The 26,983-nt window shown below is 42.5% G+C and overlaps 1 protein-coding gene across 6 annotated transcripts in view; it reads right to left on the bottom strand.

Annotated features, from left to right (window-relative positions):
- LOC137562550 (basement membrane-specific heparan sulfate proteoglycan core protein-like) overlaps positions 1–26,983 on the bottom strand; it is a 77,217-nt gene that overhangs the window by 41,972 nt on the left and 8,262 nt on the right. For 4 of the 6 annotated variants that reach the window (XM_068273999.1, XM_068273998.1, XM_068273996.1 and 1 more), the window contains exons 2-4: positions 13,847–14,248; positions 8,415–8,735; positions 4,332–4,715 (exon numbers count right to left, since the gene is read on the bottom strand). In XM_068273999.1, coding sequence (XP_068130100.1) covers positions 4,332–4,715; positions 8,415–8,735; positions 13,847–14,248 — 1,107 coding nt within the window. Of the gene's footprint in view, positions 1–4,331; positions 4,716–8,414; positions 8,736–13,135; positions 13,284–13,846; positions 14,249–26,983 lie in introns of those variants that run through there. The other 2 variants (XM_068274002.1, XM_068273997.1) reach the window with 2 other exon arrangements.

Raw genomic sequence — 26,983 nt, forward strand, 5'->3', positions numbered from 1 at the left:
TTGCATGTAGAATCCGTGATTACGGGCGTGATCACGGATTAGACTTTAACATTAATAGCAAAACCACCATACATGCTACAATCACCACAATTGCATGGATTATAAAGGTGATAAGGGGCTACAACTTAAGAAAAAAAATAAAAAAAGAACTTTTAGTTTTTGATAAAATCGATTTAAAAATTTCAAATGGAAAAATATCTGTGATTAAAAACCCTCCAAAACCCAACGACTTTAGCGGTTAATAGCAAAGCCCCCTTACATGGTAAGAAACACCACATTTGCCAGATATGTTAAAAAGAATAGTGGGAAAAATAATATTTTTCTATTTTTTTAACCACTTCACCACTGAGGGGTTTTACCCCTTGAACACCAGAGCAATTTTCACCTTTCAGCGCTCCGTCCATTCATTCATCTATAACTTTATTATTACTTATCGCAATAAAAATGAACTATATCTTGTTTTTTCCGCCACCAATTAGGCTTTCTTTAGGTGGGACATTATGCCAAGAATTATTTTATTCTAAATGTGTTTTAATGGGGAAAATAGGAAAAAATGTGGGAAAAAATTATTATTTTCAGTTTTCGGCCATTATAGTTTTTAAATAATGCATGCTACTGTAATTAAAAGCCATGAAATTTATTTGCCCATTATTCCCGATTATAAAACCGTTTAAATTATGTCCCTATCACAATGTTTGGCCCCAATATTTTATTTGGAAATAAAGGTGCATTTTTTTCAGTTTTGCGTCCATCCCTAATTACAAGCCTGTAGTTTATAAAGTAACAGTGTTATACCCTCTTGACATAAATATTTAAAAAGTTCAGTCCCTAAGGTAACTATTTATGTTGTTTTTTTTATTGTATATATTTATTTTTTTTAAAAATTACAAAAAAAAAATAATTGGGGAGTGTGGGAGGTAATGAGTTAATTTATTATGTAAAACAATTTATTTGTATGTGTAAAATGCATTAGGGTGTAGTTTACTATTTGGACACAAGTGAGTATGTTTACATGTGACCTGTAAGCGACCGGAAGGACGCTTACAGGAAGCAGTAGGAGGCTGGGAGACTCACAATGATCGCGCTGTTTCTGAAAGAAGCAGCAGATCATTGCGGGAGCTTAGATCAACAAACGGGAATGGATTTTCCCGTTCATTGATCTCCGGGCAAGCGGGCGGCGGCGTGCACGAGCGGCGGGTGCGTGCGCACGAGCGGCGGTAGCGCGGACAGCGGCGGGAGCGCGGAAGGTACGGATTTCTCCGTCCCTGGTTTTTTAGGAGGGAAAAAAGGGATGGAGAAATTCGTACTGCCGGGGGTAAAGTGGTTAAACTTTGTTTTTTTTATGTTTAGAGGGTGGGAAATTTAAGAAGGGGATCCCCAGATGCCCACCCCCCTCCCAGGAGAAATGAGTATAGGGTGGACGCCACATCATTTTTTTTTAATTTCCCACCCTCTGAACATAAAAAAAGAAATAGGAAAATATTATTTCTCCCACTGTTCTTTTTAACATATCCTGCAAATTTGGTGTTTCTACCATGTAAGGGGGCATTGCTATTAACCGCTTAAGTCAGCGGGTTTTGCTTCAGGTTTGGCAGGTTTTTTAATCCCACATACTTTTTCCATTTGAAATTTTTACATCGATTTTCTCAAAAACTAAAAGTTCTTTTTGAATTTTTTTTCTTAAGTTGTAGTTGTAGTTGCGACCAACTTCCTGAAGACCCAGGAACCCAGTTGGAAAGAGATCAAATTACATCACCACTGTTGTTTTCTGAGTTATTCAATAGGGATGAGCTTCTAAATTCAACAAAATTCTGATTTCTCCATTGGAAATCAGCTATCCGTGGTAGAAATCGGTATGCAGAAATTGGATTTTTGTAAAATTACCGAGACTCGGAAGCATTGGACCAATCAGAGAATCAGTGTTGCCACACAAAAATCATATTATATAAATACGATTAGTTAGTTAATTGTAATTGTTAGTTAATTGTAAACATATATTTACAATTAACTAACTTTATTAACAAAAAAAAAAAAATAACAGTCTGCAGAAATAAGTATTTGGACATTGCACTTATTAGAAAGCATAAATCTGTCAGGATTGCAAAGTGACATTTCCAACCACCCCTGCTAATCAATAAGTGTTCTTGTTTCAAAGCTTACTGCTCTTACTTAGGTCACTCAAAAATAATTACTGGTTGAATTGGTGTAGAAACTTGGTTGAAACGTTTGTGGAGACAATTGCAAAACTTTTCAGCAATTGTACAGATCATGTAGGAGACATAACTAGAGATGGCCCAAACTGCTCTGCCAGCGAATAGTTAGCGGCGAACAACGCGCATGTTCACGTCTATTCGCGAACATATGGCATTCGACCCGCCCCCTGTACATTATAATGGAGCCAAACATTTACCCCTCACCCTGCAGCCAATCAGCTATCCCTCCCACCTGGACACCCCCCCCCCCCCACACACACACACACACACCTATCAGAATGCCAGCACAGAGGCTATTGTCGTATTGCTGTTCAGTGTGTCCACACAGTGCACTGCTATTGCAGACAGGTGCAGTCAGTGATTAGTGCTGCAGTAGTTCCTCATTCTAAGGGCTTTTTCTTTTTCTTGCTATTGTTATATTGCAATTCTGTGTGTCCAGTGCACCCATTGGCTGTTGGAGACAGGTCTGCTCGTCCTAGTAGTGCACCAACTTGATAAATCAATTGCCCTTGTAAGGGCAGTTTTTTTTTTTTTTTTTTTTTTGCTATTGTTATATTGCAATTATGTGTGTCCAGTGCACATGCTAGCTGTTGGAGACAGGTCTGCTGGTCCTAGTAGTGCACCAACCATAACCCAATAATCCATCACTACCACTACTGGCATCTAGTATCACTACTGGCCTCAGTGCAGAATTATCATTTTTAGTCACTTAACTGTCATTGAAGTACCTCAGCCCGACCATAGGGGCTGGAAAACCTGCCTGCAGTCCTGCGAATGTGCACACAAGTACGGCTGCCTCTACACACCACTACACAAAGATTGCCACCGAGAGAACTAACATTTGTGTCTCAGAAGTGTCAACTAGCAAAAACAACGATTTGCTCACCTGACGTTATCACAAAAGCTCTTTGTGGTTGTTTGTGGTGCATTAAACGCAGATTTTCATCTGTCAGTGTAAACTGGGCCTAACTTTTACACGACCTTATCGCCCTGTATGCATGCTGGACATTTTAAAGCACTTTGTTCCACAAATTTAGGAATGCAATGTGATTACTGCCCTTTAGAGATTAAAACATGACTGCGTCAACTCCGTAATTCTTGGTGGGACTTTTGCCATGGATCCCCCTTTGGCATGCCACAGTCCAGGTGTTAGGCCACTTGAAACAACTTTTCCATCACTTTTGTGGCCAGAAACAGCCCCTGTAAATTTTAAAATTCACCTGCCCATTGAAGCCTATGGCGGTTAGCCAGGCTCGCCTATTTGCAAACTTTTGAAGAAAATTTGCGTTCGCGAACCGAAAATTTAAAGAGAACCCGAGGTGTGTTTAAAGAATGTTATCTGCATACAGAGGCTGGATCTGCCTATACAGCCCAGCCTCTGTTGCTATCCCAAACCCCCCTAAGGTCCCCCTGCACTCTGCAATCCCTCATAAATCACAGCCGTGCTGTGAGGCTGTGTTTACATCTGTAGTGTCAGTCTCAGCTGCTCCCCCGCCTCCTGCATAGCTCTGGTCCCTGCCCCCGTCCCTTCCCTCCAATCAGCAGGGAGGGAAGGGATGCAGGCGGGGACTGGAGTTCTGCAGGGGTTGGGGAGTGCAGCAGACTGACACTATAGAGATAAACACAGCCAGCTCTGACAAGCTGTTTGTCAGAAGCGTGGCTGTGATTTATGAGAGATTGCAGAGTGCAGGGGGACCTTAGGGGGGTTTGGGATAGCAACAGAGGCTGGGCTGTATAGGCAGATCCAGCCTCTGTATGCAGATAATATTCTTCAAACCAACCTCGGGTTCTCTTTAATGTTCCCTACATCGTTAGGTAGTTGTTTAGGTAGGTGAAAAAAAGTTGTTTAGGTAGGTGATACCTTTAATGACTAACTGTACAAGATATCCTTGCAAGTTTCCAAAATGTTAAGTTTCTTCTACAAGCAGGATAGAGATTTTTATTTATTTATTTTTTTATGTCTTTGGATTCTCTTCATGACTAACACTAGCCCACATACAGTAGGAGTTAAGAAAACGTTGCAGTTTTGGGCATGTATTGTTTCATGAAGTTACCAGGCATGATGAATAGTCAGTCACTTGGGCGTGTAGAGTACAGGTATTAAAAAAAGAAATGTACCTTCAGTTATTCCAAGTATCTTTATCTGAGTCCCTCTTCCATACTGGATCATGGAGGTTGTACTGTGAGGTCCAATGCAGAATTTCAGCATCACAAAGCAGTAATATGTGGCATTATCTACTTCTTGAACCTCCTTTAGATGGAGATTGGCCCGTCCCTTCAGCTCAGTTCTTCCATTGTAACTGGGATGAACCATCAGTTTGGAGGGGTGGTAGGCATAGATTCCACGTGGACTGCCCACTCTCCAGAAAACTACTCCAGTCCACAGAGGGACTTTTCCTGGTGGAACAATGTATGAGCAATTGATAATTACGGCATCTCCTTTATTGACTGATATTTCTCCAGACTGAGTGATTTTGAACTCAGGAATGCTCTCATTGGGGTCTGAAATGGTAACATAAACAAGGTAACAAAAGAAAGAAAAAGAACCATGTTTATAAAGGTGGCAGTCTGCAGATCACCACAGAAAGATTTAGGTTATTGCCACAGGCTTTTTCAGTATATAGAGGATGGGATATGGAGGCTGCAATATTTATTTTTTCCTTTTAAAGTGTACCCGAGGCAGCATTTAATATGATGACATAAACATATGTACAGTGCAAAACTTATTAATAATAACATAACAAGGCAACACAGAATAGAGACACTGAGAGCCCAATATAGTGTAGTATGAACTGGTATGCGGATTTGACAAGTAAGTATCTATTTATACTCACAAACATAAGTTACCGTCCAGGTAACCACTATATCACCAGGTAAGGAGATTAGACCTGTCCCCACTAAGGATTAAGAAGTCGCTCTCTGTAGATAGGAAATACGGGGCAACACCCCTACCTCAAAGGGTGGACTCAGGAACTGTATAAGCAGACAGAGGCGCCAAAAGGATAAAATATTCTAAAACGTTTAAAATGAGAGGAGGCAGAGATGGACTTACCTCTCCCAAGCAGACACATGAGTGTTGTGTATATTCAAAACAACAAAAAATGATTTAAATACTCCAGAAAGTGCAAGTGAAACGCGTTTCGCGGCATCTCCCGCTTCATCAGGCAATATAAACGGAGCATAAAACTCAAATAGGTCTGGTGCAAAGCTCAGCACCCCTGGGACTACTCAAAGAGGCACTGAGCTTTGCACCAGACTTATTTGAGTTTTATGCTCCGTTTCTATTGCCTGATGCAGCAGGAGATGCCCACGAAACGTGTTGCTTTTGCACTTTCTGGAGTATCTAAATTATTTTTTGTTGTTTTGAATATACACCACACTCGTGTGTCTGCTTGGAGGAGGTAAGTCCACCTCTGCCTCCTCTCATTTTAAATGTTTTAGAATATTTTATCCTTTTGGCACCTCTGTCTGCTTATACAACATAACAAGGCAGTTCTTCTTATCTTGTTTTGTTGCCTGAGTACTTTTTTAGGCATGGAAGTGAAAGCTTCTGTCTTGTCGGTAAATACAGCCATAAAAGTTTTCAGGACAGAACACAACTTCTGAGAGCAGAGGAAGCTAGAAAAAGGTCAATAGTTCATGTATTTTCATTTAGGGACACTTAATAGGCTGCCAGTGCAACTGAGCAACGACAACAAAACATTTGTTCTACTTTGTAAATGTTTAAATATAAAATAATACCATTTGTAGAGTAGGAGGATAAATACAATTGTTTATCTTATCAGTTTATTTTCACCTCAGGTTCACTTTAAACTTGCCTCTCGCTTCAGGTGTACATTAAAGGGAGATTTCCATTTCTTTATAAAACTGTTAAAAAACATTTTTTTTCTTTTCAATGTGCATTTAACTAACACCTGGTACACATGTCTCACTTGAGAATCTAAAATAAGTGATAAACAAGTACATTGTTCTTTAATGTACCCCGCCCAACCAAAACCTGTTGATCATGCACCGCACTATGGTCCCTTCTTTTTCAAATAAACAGTACACACTACTCGGCTATGGCTAAGCGCGCGTGTGTGTGTGGGGTGTGTGTGTGGTGTGTGTGGGGTGTGTGTGGGGTGTGTGTGGGGTGTGTGTGTGGTGTGTGTGGGGTGTGTGTGGGGTGTGTGTGGGGTGTGTGTGGGGTGTGTGTGGGGTGTGTGTGGGGTGTGGGGTGTGGGGTGTGTGTGTGTGTGTGTGTGTGTGTGTGTGTGTGTGTGTGGTGTGGGGTGTGTGTGTGGTGAGTGTGGTGTGGGGTGAGTGTGGTGTGGGGTGTGTGTGTGTGTGTGTGTGTGTGTGTGTGTGTGTGTGTGTGTGTGTGGTGTGGGGTTTGTGTGTGGTGAGTGTGGTGTGGGGTGTGTGTGTGGTGAGTGTGGTGTGGGGTGTGTGTGGGGTGTGTGTGTGTGTGTGTGTGTGTGTGTGTGTGTGGTGTGGGGTGTGTGTGTGGTGAGTGTGGTGTGGGGTGAGTGTGGTGTGGGGTGTGTGTGTGTGTGTGTGTGTGTGTGTGTGTGTGTGTGGTGTGGGGTTTGTGTGTGGTGAGTGTGGTGTGGGGTGTGTGTGTGGTGAGTGTGGTGTGGGGTGAGTGTGGTGTGGGGTGTGTGTGGTGTGGGGTGTGTGTGTGTGTGTGTGTGTGTGCGTGCGTGCGTGCGTGCGTGCGTGCGTGTGTGTGTGTGTGTGTGTGTGTGTGTGTGTGGTGTGGGGTTTGTGTGTGGTGAGTGTGGTGTGGGGTGTGTGTGTGGTGAGTGTGGTGTGGGGTGTGTGTGTGTGTGTGTGTGTGTGTGTGTGTGTGTATACACCTTAAAGAGACTCCGTAACAAAAATTGCATCCTGTTTTTTATCATCCTACAAGTTCCAAAAGCTATTCTAATGTGTTCTGGCTTACTGCAGGACTTTGTACTATCACAGTCTCTGTAATAAATAAACTTATCTCTCTCTTGTCAGACTTGTCAGCCTGTGTCTGGAAGGCTGCCAAGTTCTTCAGTGTTGTGGTTCTGCTATGAACTCCCCCTTCCAGGCCCCTCTATGCACACTGCCTGTGTGTCATTTAGATTAGAGCAGCTTCTCTCTTCTCTCTTATCTTTTACAAGCTGGATAAATCGTCCTCTGAGCTGGCTGGACTTTCACATAGTGAGGAATTACAGACAAGGGCAAAGCTGTTTGCAGGAAGAAACAAGCAGCCTGAAACTTCAGTGCATGAGAGATACAGGGGGAAAGAAACACACAAATGATCTCTTGAGATTCAAAAGGAAGGCTGTATACAGCCTGCTTGTGTATGGATGTATTTTCTATGTGTGGACATACTGTACATCAACCTACTTCCTGTTTTGGTGGCCATTTTGTTTGTTTATAAACAAACTTTTTAAAACTGGTTTTAACCACTTTTAATGCGGCGGGGAGCGGCGAAATTGTGACAGAGGGTAATAGGAGATGTCCCCTAACGCACTGGTATGTTTACTTTTGTGTGATTTTAACAATACAGATTCTCTTTAAGACATTTCACACTTGACTGTAAGTTGAATCTGAGCATCTCTGCAACCTTCACAAAATTTGTGTGAACTCTATTTGGGGTTCTGCTGCCATAAGTGTGTCCAAAAGCTCCCACCTTTTTGCATGAGCAATTGCCTGCATGGTGTAGGAAACTTCACTAATTACTCTTTACCCTAGCAGAAAATGTGTGACTCCTGTCTCCACATTTCTGGTAAAAAACACTGTTTTGTATGCACATAAGGACAGCGAAATTGAGTAGAAACAAGGTTTGCCATTATTCATTTATCCCCATATACATTCCTAATGGTTTTGGGTCACCCCGAGCTGCTTGGTTACTCTGTTGTACTGGTCCAAGCCCTCTCCCATACAGCCATATCAATCCCTGCCCATGCACTGATGATGACCAAAAGTCTGAAACAGGCTGTCTACATGTGGGGTTGATGTAGCTGTGTAATATTTAAAGCTATAGGCTTGCTATACACCAACGATTCTGGATGCTACTCTGGCTTACATGGGAGAAAAGAGATAATTTGCATATTCAGTAGTGGTGCATTGTGGGTAACCACATATGGTTACTTCTAGCTGAAATATTGCAAGTTTCCTTCCATTATTCCTTGAAACTTAAAGTAAAAAAAAAGTAGAATTTCCTTTTAAAAGCTGAAATCAGTGTACCTGCTATCACTAGTTGGGTGCCATGTACAGCCTGATGTTCTGGTGGTATCTTCACCCTTGTCTTCAATTCACAGCAGTAGTGGCCGCTGAAATGAGACTGGACATTCCGTATGATGAGTGATAGCTGCCCAATCGTCAACATTGTCCTGTTCACTTTTACATTTACAAAGATGCCATTTTCCCAGCACAAATCACTGTACCCTATCCTCCAAATCCCCTCATAGATAGAATCAGGAGGCATGTTATGGACAATGCATGGTATGGTGATATCTTCTCCTAAGACAGCAAGGACCACATGTGGCTGTTCTACAGTGACTTCGTCTGCAGAATAGAACAATACAGAGGTTGAACTTTATGGATGCATATTTTTTTTAAATCTAAGGAACTACAGTATGTAATGTGTAAGAAGAACTGTAAAGCATATAGATGTAAAGCAGGGGTCTCAAACTCACGGCCCGCGGGCCATTTTGCGGCCCTCGGTACAATATTTTGTGGCCCGCGCCGGCAAAAGCAAAAGAGACATGGAAGCGAACTATTTTACCTTATAGTTCGCTTCAGTGCTCCCAAGTAATCCGCCGCATCCCCGCCGCTAAACGAGGGCTGCAGAGCCCCCAAATCCCCCGCTCAAACATCCACGACTGCGCTGAGGGGCAGAGCTTTCAGCTGTAGCTCTGCCCCTCCTGACGTCAATCGCCGCACGGATCGCCGCCTCTCCCCGCCACTCTCTGTGAAGGACGAGTGAGAGGGGCGGGCAGAGGCGCGATCCGCCGCGATTGACGTCAGGAGGGGCAGAGCTGAAGCTGAAAGCTCTGCCCCTTCCAGGAAATGCCGGCGGATTGCCCCCCGGGCGATTTGGGGGCCCTCGTTTTGCAGCGGGGAGAAGGCGGATTACTTGTAATGGGAGCACTGAAGCAAACTATAAGGTAGGACACTTCATGTTCAGAAGAAATAATTAAAACTGTTAATAATGACATTTAAGGACTTTTTTAGTTAAATCCCTTATGCTGCCCAGCCTCATCCTGACTTTGCCTCCTGTGGCCCCCAGGTAAATTGAGTTTGAGACCCCTGAGATACCCAGGAGAACAGGTTTGATTAAATGGAGGGTATAGAGATGTGTGTGGATCAGTGCAGAGACTTCCCACTTCTTCGAATTACTCGTGTCCTGCTCCAATCCTATGTAAAGGCCCCATTAGCATTGCAGACCTTTAACTTGGAAGTACTCCGATGTGCATGCGCAGTATGTCCAATTGAACCTCCTTGTCACCGCACTCCCTGAGCTCTGCCTTCCTGTCCAGACCACAGCATAAGGGGTGGATCAGACATACTGGGCATGCGCAGCCAGGTACCTTCAGGTTAAAGGTCGGTGACTCGGCCAAGTTGCCACTACTAGCAGAGCATTTTATATGCAGGATTGGAGCAGCATGGGAGTGGTAAGCCTCGCCCTTTTACACATCTCTATAGCCTCCATTTAATCATACATGTTCAGCTAAGGTACCCTTTTAATATAAACTAATTAAAACATAAACTGAGCTCCCTACTGTTACTGGAGAGATTGTACTAATTGGAAAAAAAAAGTTGAATATTTTCGTTGTGCAATGGCAAGTGGCAACAGTACTTTGCGTGTAAGACACTCAGCAAATCTCAGACATAATCCACTCCTTTCTTATATAACGCATAGTACAGTGACAAAAAAAATATACCCATATTAACTGGAGTGAACTGAGGTTAATTTGTTTGTTATTTATTTATTGTTATTTTATTTTAATAGTAAAGATGTGCTACAAAATGTTGTGCGAACAAGTAATGCTGTTGGCTCGATAATAGTAGTTAGGGCCATAGTGTGTAGAATAGTCACAGTGCCAATTAATGCCTAGATAAATATGCAGCACTTGCAAATCTTCTGCAGCAATGAGCCCCACTGATAGCAGAAAGCCAGAAAGCAGTGCTGATGCAGCCCTTTACTGCTGGTCGAGCCTGGAATAGACCTTGCCAAATCAGCCGTCAGGATCCGCACCATCTAAAATAGTAATTTATTTATAGCTCAATTAAAATCCAAGGCAGGCATGAAAAGTTTGTGCCGGGTCACCATGACCCGGCACACACTTTTCATGCCTGCCTTGGATTTTAATTGAGCTATAAATAAATTACTATGTTAGACGGTGCGGATCCTGACAACCGATTTGATACTGATCCTTGTGCACTCCAGGGGTGATCACTGCTCGTCTTGACCCATTGGCGCGGTCACAATTGAAAATTGGCATAGACCTTGCCTGCAGTAAGAGTGAAATATCCTGCAAATATACATACGGTAGTTTCCCATGGCCCACATGAGTAGAATCATGTTTCCTTCCCCTTTTTAAAAATAAGGTCCTTGTTAGCTAACTTTGCCTTCAGAAGCAACACTATTTGACACGCAATCTCAAGTTCGAATGTACAATGGATGCTAGGAAGCCACATGTCTTCTCTTCCATACCCTGGCTGCAGTCAAATACTAGTTGATCAAGGCATCCAATACAGCAGCTGCCACCAAGGCTGGACACTGGAATTACCATAAGGCACTGTAGACACTTGCCTATAGGCCCCGTATGATGGAAAGGTTCTTCACTCTTCTCCCAGAGTGCCTCCCTCCCTCCTTCCTATCCTAATGTGTGTAAATGAGAGGTTACTCACCCAGCTCTCTGCATTCCCCTGGTGAGAGTTCCCCTCAGTCAGGGGCACCAGCACCACTAGCTACTTAAAGCGGAATACCTGCATTTCAACTTTGCTCTAAAACATTATTTACAGCATATTATATGCAACCAGCATTTTTTTTTACTAGACCAGCATTGGAAGGGTTACACACAGAGCTTTAAAGTTCCATGGAGAGAACTGCTCCCCGCAACCGAAGTTTAGATAGATACATTCTGTTTACTTAAATGTAACAATTGTGGAATGTGACTCACTCTCTCTGACTGTGCAGGAGTTGGAGGACAGCCAAAAAGTGTGTAACATTCCTCACTTGTTACATTCTGTTGACTTAAATGTATCTATCTAAACTTCGGATGCGTCTGCATTTCTATCCATGGAACTTTAAAGCTCTGTGTGTAACCCTTCCAATGCTGGTCTAGTAAAAAAAAATGCTGGTTGCATATAATATGCTGTAAATAATGTTTTAGAGCAAAGTTGAAATGCAGGGTTATATTCCGCTTTAATACTGAGGGTACTTCTGGCTACCTAATACTAAGGGGCACCTGTAGCTACCTATGATGGGCAAGGGAAGTAAGGGAGAAGTGCGAGCCAGCACACTTGCGGTGGAGTTTAGTGGGGGTTTGTGGGATTATGGAGGGCAAAGGCTGAGGTGCCAGGGCATCTGTGCCTATAGGCTCCTGTGAGGTGAATCCGGGCCAGTCTACCACTGCTAAAATAGTTGTCAAATTTCCCTTACTTGTCGTCTTTGCTGATTGGTGTAACAGGGCATTATGGGGGAACTTGCTAATTATTTTTTTCTCATAAAGTAATTGTTCTGATTGAGCTGAATGACTGATGTTTAGAATGAATTTAAATTAAAACTGAATCTGAACAGCAACACTGTTGCTTTGGGTGTCAGCTTTTCTCCTGTGTTCTCCAACCTTAAAAAACCTTAGCCAATGAAAGTGTGACTTTTTACATATTTACTTAAAGTGAACCTCCAGACTAAAAATCTACTTAGCAGCACTGAAAAGGCTTGGTGTTTCTTTAACAGTTTCACAGCATCAGAACTTTGTTTTTCTTACACTAGCTTAATTTTTAGCTGCACAGAAGCTAAGCTCCGCCCCATCAAAGAAAACTGCCTGGTCATTTTTCCCTGATGCTGTGCAAAGCATGATGGGATTTCCTATGTTGTTATTCATGTTGCCTAGCGACTGGGAGGGGTGATCAGCACACAGGACAGTTGGAACTGTGTCTCATGCTCCCTGTCACCTCCTTTCAACCAAAAAGATGGCTGCCCTCATGAAATCACAAACATTTGCCTGTTCTTTTAAAACAGAGTGGGTAAGAGATTATATTACTATCTATTTTAATTAACATAAATAATATAACTTAATGACAGTATGTTTGTTTAGGCTTAGGTCTCTCTTTAAAGTGAACCTGAGGTGAAAATAAACTGATGAGATACGCAATTGTGTTTATCCTCCTACTCCTAACTCCTAAAAATGACTTTTTTTTAGATATCCCATAGTTTTATTTTATATTTAAACATTTATAAAGTAGATTGAATGTTTTATTGTCTTTGCTCAATAATAGCACTTTGTTGTGTCCCAGAGTTAATACACATGAACTACTAGCCTTTTTCTATCTCACCACTGTCTTCAGAAGTTGTATTCTGCCAGGAAAACTTTTATGTCTGTAATCTGCTTATCAGTGATGTTTACTATATTCCCAACAAGTTACCAGCAAGACAAAAGCTGTCACTTGCATGCCTGAAAATTAACTATTACAGACAGCCTGGTTATTAGGAATTGCCGGAAATGCCCATTTACGATTCTGCTGAAATTCTGATTTCTGCCATTGCCCATTTCCATTTTTCCAATTTTCTGTTTTTACGATTTCTGATTTTTGAGTATTTCATTAGTCATTTTTTTTTTTGCATGAGAGAATGAAAAAAATAAAAATAAAAAAATGGAGAAACGGAAATCGGAAAACTGTAAATCAGAAAACGGAAATTGGGAAAACAAAAAACATTGTAATTGGTCTAAAATTACCATGATGATCTGATTTTTGCAAATTCTGCTTTCTCTGATTGGTTCCAATGCTTCCAAATTCTGTGAATGAGCTAAAGTAACCGAGCTGCGGTAAGTTGGATTTCCACGGAATACCACTTTCCGACTTCCTATCTGAAATGTTGATTTCCTGTCAGAAATGCGGAAATTTCAATTTTGCAGAATCTGAATGAGCATAACTACAGTACTGGTTATTAATATATTTGGCACTTGACAAACACATGTTTATCTCATTATGTCAAATGTTGCCTCGGGTACACTTAAAAGTGGATCTGAGCTCAGAACTTCCTCTCTGCTCTAAAAGATTAGGGACGTATAAAAATAATCAGAGGAAAAAAAACCTTTTTACAATGCACAGGAATCCAAAAAAAAGCCCTGAAAATGTACTGGAAGAACTCTCAGGGAGCAAAGGAAGGGTTAAAGCATCTGTCTTTCCTGTACAGCTAATGCTGAGACGCTGTGAGTCATGCCTACTGATTATACACTTGTTACATTCAACTGTAACTAAATAAACAAACACAGCTGTGTGCAGCTGATTTCTACAGCATTTCTATGTGGAATGAACACTTTTCAGTCTGTTCTTTGTAAGAACTCAGGTCTACTTTTAGGTTACTGAAGTGCACACAATCATCTCTATGGCTGAAACAGGGTGTGTTAAAATGCTTTGGTAAACAAAAATTTGCTTATTTTTACCTTTAAAAAGAATATAAGTCCCTTGTCGAGTTTGCCATTGTACTTTGAATTTTCCATCAAGGTAGATTTCAGTTCTACAGCAGAACACAGGCCCATCTGATTTCCGTATGCCCTGAATGACGATTTGCTGTTTTCTCTCTTCCTTAGGGATACCCACCCCTCTGATTCGTCCTTCATAGTCTTTATGAGTCCATGATGTCCCTGTGTCAGTATAATTGTAAATGAACCCATGGTCACATTGGCTATTTCTGCCTTGTTTCCATGTCATTTTCACCACTGCAGGGTTTTTATTCTCGGGATAAGAGAAATGACACGGGATATTCACTGATGTTCCTTCTTCTACCATAATGGACCCACCTTGCTCTGTACAGTAGGCCGAGTGCTCATCAGAGGATATACTGCCTAATAAAAGAGATATTTATACTTTTTTTAGGTTGAACATTTCTATACAAACAACTATTCAGCCTAAATCCAGGTAAATGTTAACTTATTTCAGATTAAAAAATTAAAAATGGGATAGAACCTTTCTGGACTCACCATGTCTACACCTGGAAGAATTTGCTTCACTTTCTGCGGTGGCAGAAAGTGGGTGAATCCTCCAATAAGGAGAGAGACATAAGCAAATAAATAGAGATGTCGCGAACATAGAATTCTCTGTTCGCGAACCGTGAACACGAACTTCTGCAAAATGTTCCCGAACAGGCGAAGACAGTTTCTGGCCACAAAAGTAATGAAAAAGTTGTTTCCAGGGATCTAACACCTGGACAGGGGCACATCAGATGGGGATCCAAGCCAAAAATTATGGAGTTGACGCAAAGTCGGGTTTTAAACCCTAATGGGCAGAAATCCCATTATGCACAGCTCTGGGTGTCAGTGGGCTGTGGAGTGTCTCACACAGAGAGATACAATAGTACTATCAGAATACAGTGAAATAATAATGCATTGGAGTGGTTCTGTGCCTGAAACTTAATTAAGCAACAGCAGTAGTGTGCACACAGCTTTGGGTGTCAGTGGGCCATGGAGTGTTACATAAGAAAACACAGGAGACCGATGTGTTAGCCCTCAAAAGGGCTGTTTGGGATGTTTTCACAGCAAGTAAGGAACAAGAACACAGGCATAGCTAATACTTTCCCTACCTATCTGCTGCAAGTCTGACCCTGCTCTCACCAACAATCAGCAGCCAGCAGAGAATTAATCCAATATGGCCACCGCAACTGTTTTTCGATAGGCGGTGGGAGGTCCAGGAAGGGGTGCTAGCTGATTGGGCGCCATGTGTCTGCTGACTGTGATGTAAGGGGTCAACGTTTAGCTTAATGATGATGTATACGGGGGGGGCAAATCAAACACGCCAAATGTTCGCTGTTCACTGCGAATGCGAACAGCCGATGTTCGCAGAATACTGCTCGCACTGTTCGAGCCATCTCTACAAATAAACCCTTTTTTCTTGTAAGCTAGGAAAAAGTAAGAACCCCCATCAAATTCTAACATTTTTCTACTCGTCCTCATTTTTTTTCCCGAGCAATATACCCTCATGACACACATATTAAAAAAGAGTCTCTAAAGCAACTGTTTATGTGGTTTTTTTTTTTTTTTGCTGTTATTTTTTTTACAAGTGCAAGTTTGTTAATGGGGGAGGGGGGCTTTGGTAGGGATTCATTTTAATAAGTGTTAGTAAAAAAAAATACCTCACTGTGATTTTACTTTTTCACCACTAGATGGTGCTGTTAATGATATCCTGGGTTACCAAGATGGGTTCCCCCTGAAATCAGGGTAATTCAGGGTAAGTCCATTCATTCCAGGCACTGCGATTGGCTTGGGGAACACTTGTCCCCCTTACCAATTGTTGCCACATACATATTTGCCGCTGGGAACGAGACGTAAGCCCCATACACACATTCAACAGCGGTCTTTTATGCTTACACAACTTTTGTTGTGAAAGAAATTAAAACACCTAAAAAAATCTTTTTCTATAGTTCAAAGAGCTGATAAAGGGGCCCATACACTTAATGATTTTCCCACCGATACACAGCAGATTTGATCACTGTGATCAAATCTGCTGTGAAATCATTGCGCAAACGCTAACCGAATGATTGATTTCCATCTGGAATCAATTGTTCCCGTCAATCCGTCCGTGCGGAAGATTTCGCTCAATCGCCGGTGGTTCGGGAGTGCGTCGATAGCGGCGTTCAAATGTCTGATGACCGACGCTAGCGGCAATACATTACCTGTTCTGCCGGCGCGAGTCCCCTGGTCTCCGCTGTCCCTTCTCCGCGCTGGGCTCCGGCAGGCTTCACTTCTTCCTGTTCCGGCAGGAAGTTTAAACAGTTGAGCACCCTCTACTGTTTAAACTTCCCCCGGCAGGAATTAAAGTGAAACTGTAGCCCTGAAGCCCAGAGCGGAGAAGAGACAGCGGAGACCAGGAGACTCGCGCCGGTGGATCAGGTAATGTATAGCTGGCAGGGGGCGGCGGCAGCTCCACAGATGGTGAATCGATTTCATGCTGAAATCGATTCACAATCTATTTGCAGTAAAGCAGCCATACGATCCCTCTCTGATCAGATTTGATCAGAGAGGGATCTATCTGTTGGTCGATCTGATGGCAAATCGACCAGTGTATGGCTACCTTAAGACTGATAAGAAGTATTCTTATCAGTCTTATCAGCTCTTTGAACAATAGCAAAATATCTTTTTTAGGTGTTACAACTTGTTTCACAACAAAAGTTGTGAAAGCATAAAAGACCGCCTTTGAGTGTGTGTATGGGTCTTTAGACTTAAGGTGCATACACACATCAGACTATAGTCTTTGGAAAATGAAAGATCACAGACCAACCTTACCACCCTTCACTCTCTCTCTCTCTCTCTCTCTCTCTCTCTCTCTCTCTCTCTCTCTCTCTCTCTCTCTCTCCCTCTCCCTCTCTTTCTCCCTCTCCCTCTCCCCCTCTCTCTCTCTCTCTCTCTTTCTCTCTCTCTCTCTCTCTCTCTTCAAATGGTCAAAATCCCTTTCAGAGGTCTCTCTCTCTCTCTCTCTCTATCCCTCTTCCTCTCCCTCTCCCTCTCCCTCTCTCTCTCTCTCTCTCTTCAAATGGTCAAAATCCCTTTCAGAGGTCTCTCTCTCTCTCTCTCTCTCCTTCTCCCTCTCCCCCTCTCTCCCCCCCCCCCCCCTCTCTCTCTCTCCCTTCAAATGGGATTTTTGCCATTGAAGGTGATTTTAGCTTCTGCTCGGATATCTGAACTAACTATCCGCCCGGATTTCGGATTTCAGATGGGATAGTGCTATTCAGATTTTAAAAAATATCCAAATTGCTATTCAAAGTGGAAAAAGTTCAGATTATCTGGGTAGTTCGGATATCCGGAATCCAGATGAGCTCCACTGATTAACAGTAAAGAATGGCTGCAGTTAATGTGTGAATGGAAGCAGTTTATCCACCAAGAAAAATCTGATTGGCTGTTTGTGGCTTGGTTGTTTGTGGCTCCGCCCTTTAGTGAATTTGAGCAGTGTAAGAATTGGAGCAGTTTAAATATTCCCCTTGAAAATCAATAAGTGAATTTTGATTGACTGTTGTAGGCTCCATCTTCTTTCCTGAATATTAATCCCATTCGCCCAGTGACCAAGTGTGCCAAGTTTGAAAAAAAAATAAAAGTCTAAGAATTGCTGCAGTTTACATTTTCCCATTTAAAATGAATGGCTGAAATTTGATTGGCTGTTTAATCCTCTGTAAACTTTCCCTGAATTTGTAACCTCAGTCACCAAGTGACCAACTGTGCCAAGTTTAGGGACTCTGGCTTGATTACTGTGAAAATGGCAGCCTTTTACATTTTTTCCACTGACATTAATGGATGAAATATGATTGACTGTGTATAGTTCAATAGAACATATCATCCCAGGTAGTAAGGGATCTGTATACCAATTTTCATTGAAATCGATTAAGGCGTTTTCAAGTTATAGCGGCACATACATACATACATACTTACACACACATACATCCGGTTGTATGTAGATTTATAGAGCACTGACATTTTCTTCAGCACTTTACAGAGTACATAGTCATGTCACTGACTATCCTCAGAGGAGCTCACAATCTAATCCTACCATAGTCTTGCCCAGTGGCTTAACATATTATTATTAGTATGTGTTTATATGGCACTGACCTCTTCTGCAGCACTTTACAGAGTACATAGTCATGCACTGACTTTCCACAGAGGCGCTCACAATATAATCCTACCATTGTCTATTATGCGACCATACTATTATGTATTTATATAGCACTGACATCTTCTGCAGCGCTTTACAGAATAGCTATGTCACTAGCTTTCCTCAGAGGAGCTCACAATCTAATCATACCACAGTCACAGTCTATTATCCTACCATATTATTATTATGTATCTGTAAAATGCTGCAGAAGATATTAGTGCTATATAGAGTGCATAGTCAATGTCACTGACTGTCCTTAGAGGAGCTAACAATCGAATCCCTACCATAGTCATAGTCTAATGCCCTACCATATTATTATTATGTATTTATATGGCACTGGCATCTTCTGCAGCATTTTACAGAGTACATAGTCATAGCTACATGTATGCATCCAGCTGAAAGCACCCTGTACATAAAGAGGAGCATCTGACAAGCAGTTACGTTTTCTGCTGTCAGCCTTTCGTTCGAAGAAGCCTTATGCAGGGATGAGCAGAAACTACGCCAGTGCGAATTTACGCATCGTAGTTCGCATCTACGCATCGTAATTCATAGGCGAAGTTTTAAACCTACGCTTATGAATTTACGTGTAGCGAAGTACCGCTACACCTATGCATACAAATTTACGCATTGGAAAGGGGAATGTACGCATAGAAGGGTTCCCAGTATATACATTTCTAAAGAAATTAATGCATACAATTTTCTGCAAACGGGCATAAGTATCTGCATACACTACGCTTCGCACTACGTGTAATTGCGTATTTTAACGCGTATTCTACGAAATGCATACGAAGCGAATATTTGTTTTCGAAGCCGTAGTTTGGCGAAGCGTAATTGTGTAAAACTACGCGTATTTCCAGCGTAGCGAAGTTGGCTGACTACGACCATCCCTAGCCTTATGCAGTTCTTTGGCAATTCAACACAACAGATTACTAACAAATTAATGACAAATGAGTACATTTTCTTTTTTACAGAACTGCCCCAAATTACTTTACTCACTTTTTAGCTACCCATGGTCCCTTTTCTCCTTTACATAGAACAGTACATGCTGCCAGTAGGAGAGGAATGGGCAATGCACAGAGGTATGTGGATTCAGCATAAAGATACCTCTTTGCGTTTATGGTCCTCGATATTGGAAAATGTGTGTGCAGCTGTGAGAGGTGTGACAGGCAGACCAGGAGCCAGGAGTGGTGTGACACTGCCCCCTTCAGAAATTAAAGCAAACTACTGAAACAGATTTTGGGACACAGAGGATAGGTCGAGTCCTGCCACTAAAAAAAAAAAAAAAAAAAAAAGATAATTTGAGAGAAAAAAAAAAGATAGTTGTATTAAAGTGGTATAAAATCCTGACATAATATTCAATAAAAACATGTTTTCCTACTTTTTATATGCCATACAGTTATCAAATTTTCATGTGTGCTTAACTATCATTGTTCATTTAGAAATGACAAATTCCCAAAAGTTCAGTTTTTTTGCTTTGTGAGCTGCCTTTGCATTTTATTCATAACTGGTTTTATTCATGATGTATTGAAGGCAGAAATGCTTTCAGTGTCTGTGTCCAGGAGCTTCTGCACAGTCAGAGAATGTGTCACATTCCGCACTTGATACAATTGAGTAAACACAAGATAACATTATCTCCACTTTTGGATGCCGCCAGATCTCTCTTCACTGAACTTTAAAGTACTGTGTGTAACCCTTTTAATTCTGTTCTAGTGAAAAAAAATGCTGGTTGTATATAATATGCTGTAAATAATTTTTTAGAGCAAAGACAAAATGCTGGGTTTCATTCCGCTTTAAGAAAAAAGGTAATTTTGAAAGATATAAAATCAGTAAGCCAGTATTAACTGGTTCAAATAATTATTATGAAATTTGCACTGCATGCATGGCTTTGGTAATAACAATTAAATAATGCAGACAATTTGGCATGAACAGAAATGGTTAAAGAGTACCTAAAGCCAAATTGACAGAGCCTGTAATGTCTGAATGATTGAGGATTGGAGGGGTTGTGGGGTTAAATACTCACCTGTCCTGACATTTTACCTTCAGGCAGGTGAGTGCTCCATCTCCCTCTCGGAATAGGCCCTGGCAAATTTTTTAAAAAAAATCGTTGCTGAGGCTGCCACGCCCACCCGCGTAGCTGTGGGCCGCTTTCCTCAAGCAGCCTGATTGGTGGCTGCCATGCAGGCAGAGGTTTTGAAAGACCGTCTGCAGTCTTCCTGTTAGGACTGATAGCAAACCTGTTGACCTTCCCACTGGGGTGAGGGTCCTCCAAGAGCATATAGTCTAAGTGCCCACGGGTGTTCACCAGAGCGCCCAGCAAGGGACAATGGACTTTCAGTGGTCTATTTATTGTTTACCAGTAGTGTTGGGCGAACAGTGTTCGCCACTGTTCGGGTTCGCCCGGATTTTGGGCTGTTCGAGTTCGGTTCGGGCTCCGCCGGACACCTCGTGGTGTTCGACCATGCGTTCGGCCATGTGGTCGAACGTATGGTTGGCCTGACAGCGCATGGCCGAACGTTCCCCGAAAGTTCGGCTCGCACTGTGATTGGCCGAGCGGGTCACGTGGTTCGGGCTCGAACACGCGGCTCGCACTGCGATTGGCCGAGCGGGTCACGTGGTTCGGGTAAATAAATACCCGAACCGCGTCATTTCTCTGCCACTTGAAGTTGGGTTTAGCTTTTGGGTAGGCAGGCAGGTTAGACTCTCTCACCAGCTAGGCTAGCCAGGGCCCCCCCAGCCTCCTAGTCATACTAATGTAGTGCCAGTCAGCGTGCTTGTACTGCTGGGATCAGTAGTACTTCCGCCACCAGTATATAGCATTGTCTATTTGCCACTGTACTGCCAGTCAGCGTGTACTTCTGGGATCAGTAGTACTTCCGCCACCAGTATATAGCATTGTCTATTGCCACTGTACTGCCAGTCAGCGTGTACTGCTGGGATCAGTAGTACTTCCGTCCGTCACCAGTGTATAGCATACTATATAGCATTGTCTTATTGCCACTGTACTGCCACAGTCAGCGTGTACTGCTGGGATCAGTAGTACTTCCGTCCGTCACCATTATATAGCATACTATATAGCATTGTCTTATTGCCACTGTATTGCCACAGTCAGCGTGAAAATAATACAAGATTGTTGTTACCTGTGCAAAAAAAACTGTCATTTTCCGTATTTAAAAGACAATTTCCCTTTCAAACTTAAAAATCGTTTTTCTCAAAAACTATAAGGTCCTTTCGGAAAAAAATAGTTTCCTCTTATACCCACCCCCCCTGTCCACATACCCTGAAAATTTGGTCTATGTTACATGTAAGGAGGCTTTGCAAAGCAGGAAAGTTTGGGTCCCCATTGACTACCATTATGTTCGGTGTTCGGAACGAACGTACCGAACATCGGGACACCGTTCGGCCGAACGTTCTCGAACCCGAACATCTGGATGTTCGCCCAACACTATTTACTAGGTTACGCTCAAGGGGAGACCCTAACAGTGAGTCAGAGAACAGGAGATGCTGCAGTGTGGAGTAGTCCAGTAGATAAGCCAAGGTTCAGGGCAGACAGCAGACAGTGGAGGTTGAGGTCACAAGCCAGAGCTCAGGGCAGGCAGAGATCAATCAGTGGTCGGGATCCCAAGCCGGAGGTCGAGCAGACAGAGATCAATCAGTGGTCATGGTCACAAGCCGGAGGTAGAGGAAGGCAGAGATCAACGTAGGTCGGGGTGACAACTGGAATTAATCAGACAAGGTATAAGGGTTCATCAACAGCGGTTAGTAGTGTTGCTCGGATACCTCATTATCCTATTCAAGTTTGCTCGAATTCGGATAGTAAACTATCCGAATTCACTCGAAGTTCAATATCCGATGTAATCGAATATCCGATTCGACCTCAGATATCCGACGTCACTATCCGAGTCTGTATTCGAGTAAAATATTCGAGCTGGCCTTAAATAGCTTGTAAAACTTGTATTGGAGGTCAAAGATGCATGAAACCACCTTTTTTATGTCTCAAAAAAGTAAATTAACTTCATGAAAAGTGTTTGCATGAGAAGGTGTGTCCAAAATGGGTGTTGGAAATCTTCATTTACGTCGTCTTCATCTTCTTCTTCTATATCTTCTTCTTCTTCTTCTATATCTTCTATATCGTCTTCTTTTTCTTCTTCTTCTATATCTTCTTCTTCTATATCTTCTTCTTCTTCTTCTTCTATATCTTCTTCTTCTTCTTCTATATCTTCTTCTTCTTCTTCTATATCTTCTTCTTCTTCTTCTTCTTCTATATCTTCTTCTATATCTTCTTCTTCTTCTATATCTTCTTCTTCTTCTTCTTCTTCTTCTTCTTCTTCTTCTTCTTCTTCTTCTTCTTCTTCTTCTTCTTCTTCTTCTTCTTCTTCTTCTTCTTCTTCTTCTTCTTCTTCTTCTTCTTCTTCTTCTATATCTTCTTCTTCTTCTTCTATATCTTCTTCTTCTTCTTCTATATCTTCTTCTTCTTCTTCTTCTTCTATATCTTCTTCTATATCTTCTTCTTCTTCTATATCTTCTTCTTCTTCTTCTTCTTCTTCTTCTTCTTCTTCTTCTTCTTCTTCTTCTTCTTCTTCTTCTTCTTCTTCTTCTTCTTCTTCTTCTTCTTCTTCTATATCTTCTTCTTCTTATTCTTCTTCTTCTATATCTTCTTCTTCTTCATCTTCTTCATCTTGTATATCTTCTTCTTCTATATCTTCTTCTTCTATATCTTCTTCATCTTCTTCTATATCTTCTTCTTCTATATCTTCTTCATCTATATCTTCTTCTTCTATATCTTCTTCATCTTCTTCTATATCTTCTTCATCTTCTTCATCTTCTTCTTCTATATCTTCTTCATCTTCTATATCTTCTTCTTCTATATCTTCTTCTTCTTCTTCTTCTTCTATATCTTCTTCTTCTTATTCTTCTTCTTCTATATCTTCTTCTTCTTCTTCTTCTTCATCTTCTTCATCTTGTATATCTTCTTCTTCTATATCTTCTTCTTCTATATCTTCTTCATCTTCTTCTATATCTTCTTCATCTTCTTCTATATCTTCTTCTATATCTTCTTCATCTTCTTCATCTTCTTCTTCTATATCTTCTTCATCTTCTATATCTTCTTCTTCTATATCTTCTTCTTCTATATCTTCTTCATCTTCTGCATCTTCTTCTATATCTTCTTCTTCTATATCTTGTAAAATATCAAAAGAAAAGAGAATTGGCTCTTGGGTGCATGAAAAGGATGAAAAAACCTTTTAATAACATATAGCAAAAATGAGCAAACACATTACAAATATACAAATAACAAAAGTACAAAAACCCCACAAATACCCAAAGGAAACCCCATAAAATTCTCCTCGCAAACCCCTCAAGAATGAGTTAGGGGCTGCAGTCCCCCATGTTGAAATACACTCAGCAAAGGCTTGGTAGTGGTCCCACTGTAATGAGCAACTGAAAGGGCCGCCAAGGTGAAAGTCCAGCAGGTAAAAGGCAATACAGGGCAGTTGATATAGGCAAAGCTTCTGATTAGTATTCCTGAGGCTGGTAACACGCACAGGTAAGCGGATTTAAAGGCAGCATCCACAGCAAAGGCACAAGCAAGCTTGTAAGCTGGAAGTGAAAATGGCATCAAGCAAATTGGTGGCATGCAGTGTGGTTAGATGGCAAGCGATGAGCACATGCAAGCAAAACAGTCCCCCAATCGCAGGGCATGTGACGATGGGACACAAGACGAAAGTCTTTTCCCAAAGTAGACTCAGGGGGTGACAGAAACACAAAATCACCCACTCGCAGGGCACATGAAATCATGCAGCCACCTGTAAGCATGAAAAGCTGTTCTCATATAGTTACCACACTGGAATGATGAAATCCGGAGCCAGTGTGCGTGCCGGCAAAGTTTCTTTATGTGGCCATGCAGCTGCCCCGAAGCCAAAAAACTGGATATCCGTGGGACCAGAAGAACCAGAAGAACCAGCAATTGTCAAACGGCGTCCATAAATGCCGAATGCGCCTGCCATCCATGGTGTCCTGGTGTGTCATTTGTTGGGCGCCGGTTGGCGCCCGCCTGTGACGCATTGTTGGGGCGCATCCGCGCTCCACATGGGGGCCGCCTATACGCCGGCCGGATGGTGGGCGTGTGGCGGAAACGCGCACGGCTTTGGGCGGGCGGTGGGTCGGGCCGCGCAGGCGCATTCGGCATTTATGGACGCCGTTATGGCGTCCATACTATTACCACGCTGTTTGCCTTTGATAAGGCCGCAAGATGCGGCGAAACATGTCAGGCTTTTCCTGACAGCGCGGATGTTCTCCTCCATCCCTTCTCCATTTGACAATTGCTGGTTCTTCTGGTCCCACGGATATCCAGTTTTTTGGCTTCGGGGCAGCTGCATGGCCACATAAAGAAACTTTGCCGGCACGCACACTGGCTCCGGATTTCATCATTCCAGTGTGGTAACTATATGAGAACAGCTTTTCATGCTTACAGGTGGCTGGATGATTTCATGTGCCCTGCGAGTGGGTGATTTTGTGTTTCTGTCACCCCCTGAGTCTACTTTGGGAAAAGACTTTCGTCTTGTGTCCCATCGTCACATGCCCTGCGATTGGGGGACTGTTTTGCTTGCATGTGCTCATCGCTTGCCATCTAACCACACTGCATGCCACCAATTTGCTTGATGCCATTTTCACTTCCAGCTTACAAGCTTGCTTGTGCCTTTGCTGTGGATGCTGCCTTTAAATCCGCTTACCTGTGCGTGTTACCAGCCTCAGGAATACTAATCAGAAGCTTTGCCTATATCAACTGCCCTGTATTGCCTTTTACCTGCTGGACTTTCACCTTGGCGGCCCTTTCAGTTGCTCATTACAGTGGGACCACTACCAAGCCTTTGCTGAGTGTATTTCAACATGGGGGACTGCAGCCCCTAACTCATTCTTGAGGGGTTTGCGAGGAGAATTTTATGGGGTTTCCTTTGGGTATTTGTGGGGTTTTTGTACTTTTGTTATTTGTATATTTGTAATGTGTTTGCTCATTTTTGCTATATGTTATTAAAAGGTTTTTTTCATCCTTTTCATGCACCCAAGAGCCAATTCTCTTTTCTTTTGATATTTTACATGATTCACGTTGGCAAGTGCATGTTTAGGATACACAGTGTTGTTTTGATGTTATGTTATATTATTTGTGGTTAAATTTGTCATATTCCCATTGACGCTGCCCTTGCACATTCAAAGAGGTATTTCCGCTTCTTCTATATCTTCTTCTTCTTCTTCCTCTTCTTCTCTATCATTATATTATGTGTCTTGGTTTTCCTTTCTTTTGTAATATTTTTTTTACTTTATTTGTGGAAATATTTTATTTTAATAACACCATTGTTATATTTGTGTTGATGGCATAATAGGTAGGTAGTGGCACATTGCAAGCCACAGCGCCTTTTTCTGTGTACCCTGGCAAAACACAGACATCAGCAGGAGGAGGAAGTAGTTGCAGCTATTGTAGTGTGGTGGTAATAGCTGGTAGGAGAGTGGGTGGCAGCAGAAAATAGTTCTTCTTCTGTTCTCCCTGGCAGTGGTAGCAGCACACAGACAGCAGAAGCTCAATGCAGCTACAGGAGGAGGAGTAATGTGTGTCAGGCAGTGTGATGTGACTGACATAGTAGGCCCTGGTTCCTAGCGGTGGTTCGAGGGCCGTAAATACACAGCATGAGGTTCCAGACAGCGGTCGTGAAGCCCACATTGTGTCCAATACACAATTGGGACAGCACAGTTTTCAACCCGGACACCTCTAAAATAATTAAAATGTTTTATTTTTTTTTATTTTAAATTATTGCAGCTATTGTTGAGCGTAATAGCTGGTGGCGCTTAGGCAGCAGCACCTTGTAATGTGTTCCCTGGCAGTGGAGAGGAGACACAGACAGCAGGAGGAAATATAACAGCAGGCAGCTTGAGGAGGATAAGTGTGTGTGGCAGACTGGCATTTGGCAGCAGGCAGGAGGGCAGGCAGCGAGACATAGTAGGCCCTGGTCCCTAGCGGTGGTTCCAGGGCCGTAAATACACAGCATGAGGTTCCAGACAGCGGTCGTGAAGCCCACATTGTGTCCAATACACAATTGTGACAGCACAGTTTTCAACCCGGACACCTCTAAAATAATTACAATTTTTTTTTTTTAAATTATTGCAGCTATTGTTGAGCGTAATAGCTGGTGGCGCTTGGGCAGCAGCACCTTGTAATGTGTTCCCTGGCAGTGGAGAGGAGACACAGACAGCAGGAGGAAATATAACAGCAGGCAGCTTGAGGAGGATAAGTGTGTGTGGCAGACTGGCATTTGGCAGCAGGCAGGAGGGCAGGCAGCGAGACATAGTAGGCCCTGGGTCCTAGCGGTGGTTCCAGGGCCGTAAATACACAGCATGAGGTTCCATACAGCGGTCGTGAAGCCCACATTGTGTCCAATACACAATTGGGACAGCACAGTTTTCAACCCGGACACCTCTAAAATAATTACAATTTTTTATTTTTTTTTAAATTATTGCAGCTATTGTTGAGCATAATAGCTGGTGGCGCTTGGGCAGCAGCACCTTGTAATGTGTTCCCTGGCAGTGGAGAGGAGACACAGACAGCAGGAGGAAATATAACAGCAGGCAGCTTGAGGAGGATAAGTGTGTGTGGCAGACTGGCATTTGGCAGCAGGCAGGAGGGCAGGCAGCGAGACATAGTAGGCCCTGGGTCCTAGCGGTGGTTCCAGGGCCGTAAATACACAGCATGAGGTTCCAGACAGCGGTCGTGAAGCCCACATTGTGTCCAATACACAATTGGGACAGCACAGTCTTCAACCCGGACACCTCTAAAATAATGACAATTTTTTTTTTTTACTTATTGTAGCTATTGTTGAGGGTAATAGCTGGTGGTGCTTGGGCAGCAGCACCTTGTAATGTGTTCCCTGGCAGTGGAGACCCAGACAGCAGGATGAAAT

The sequence above is a fragment of the Hyperolius riggenbachi genome, chromosome 3 (assembly GCF_040937935.1).
Source record: "Hyperolius riggenbachi isolate aHypRig1 chromosome 3, aHypRig1.pri, whole genome shotgun sequence".
NCBI classification, from domain to species: Eukaryota; Metazoa; Chordata; class Amphibia; order Anura; family Hyperoliidae; genus Hyperolius; species Hyperolius riggenbachi.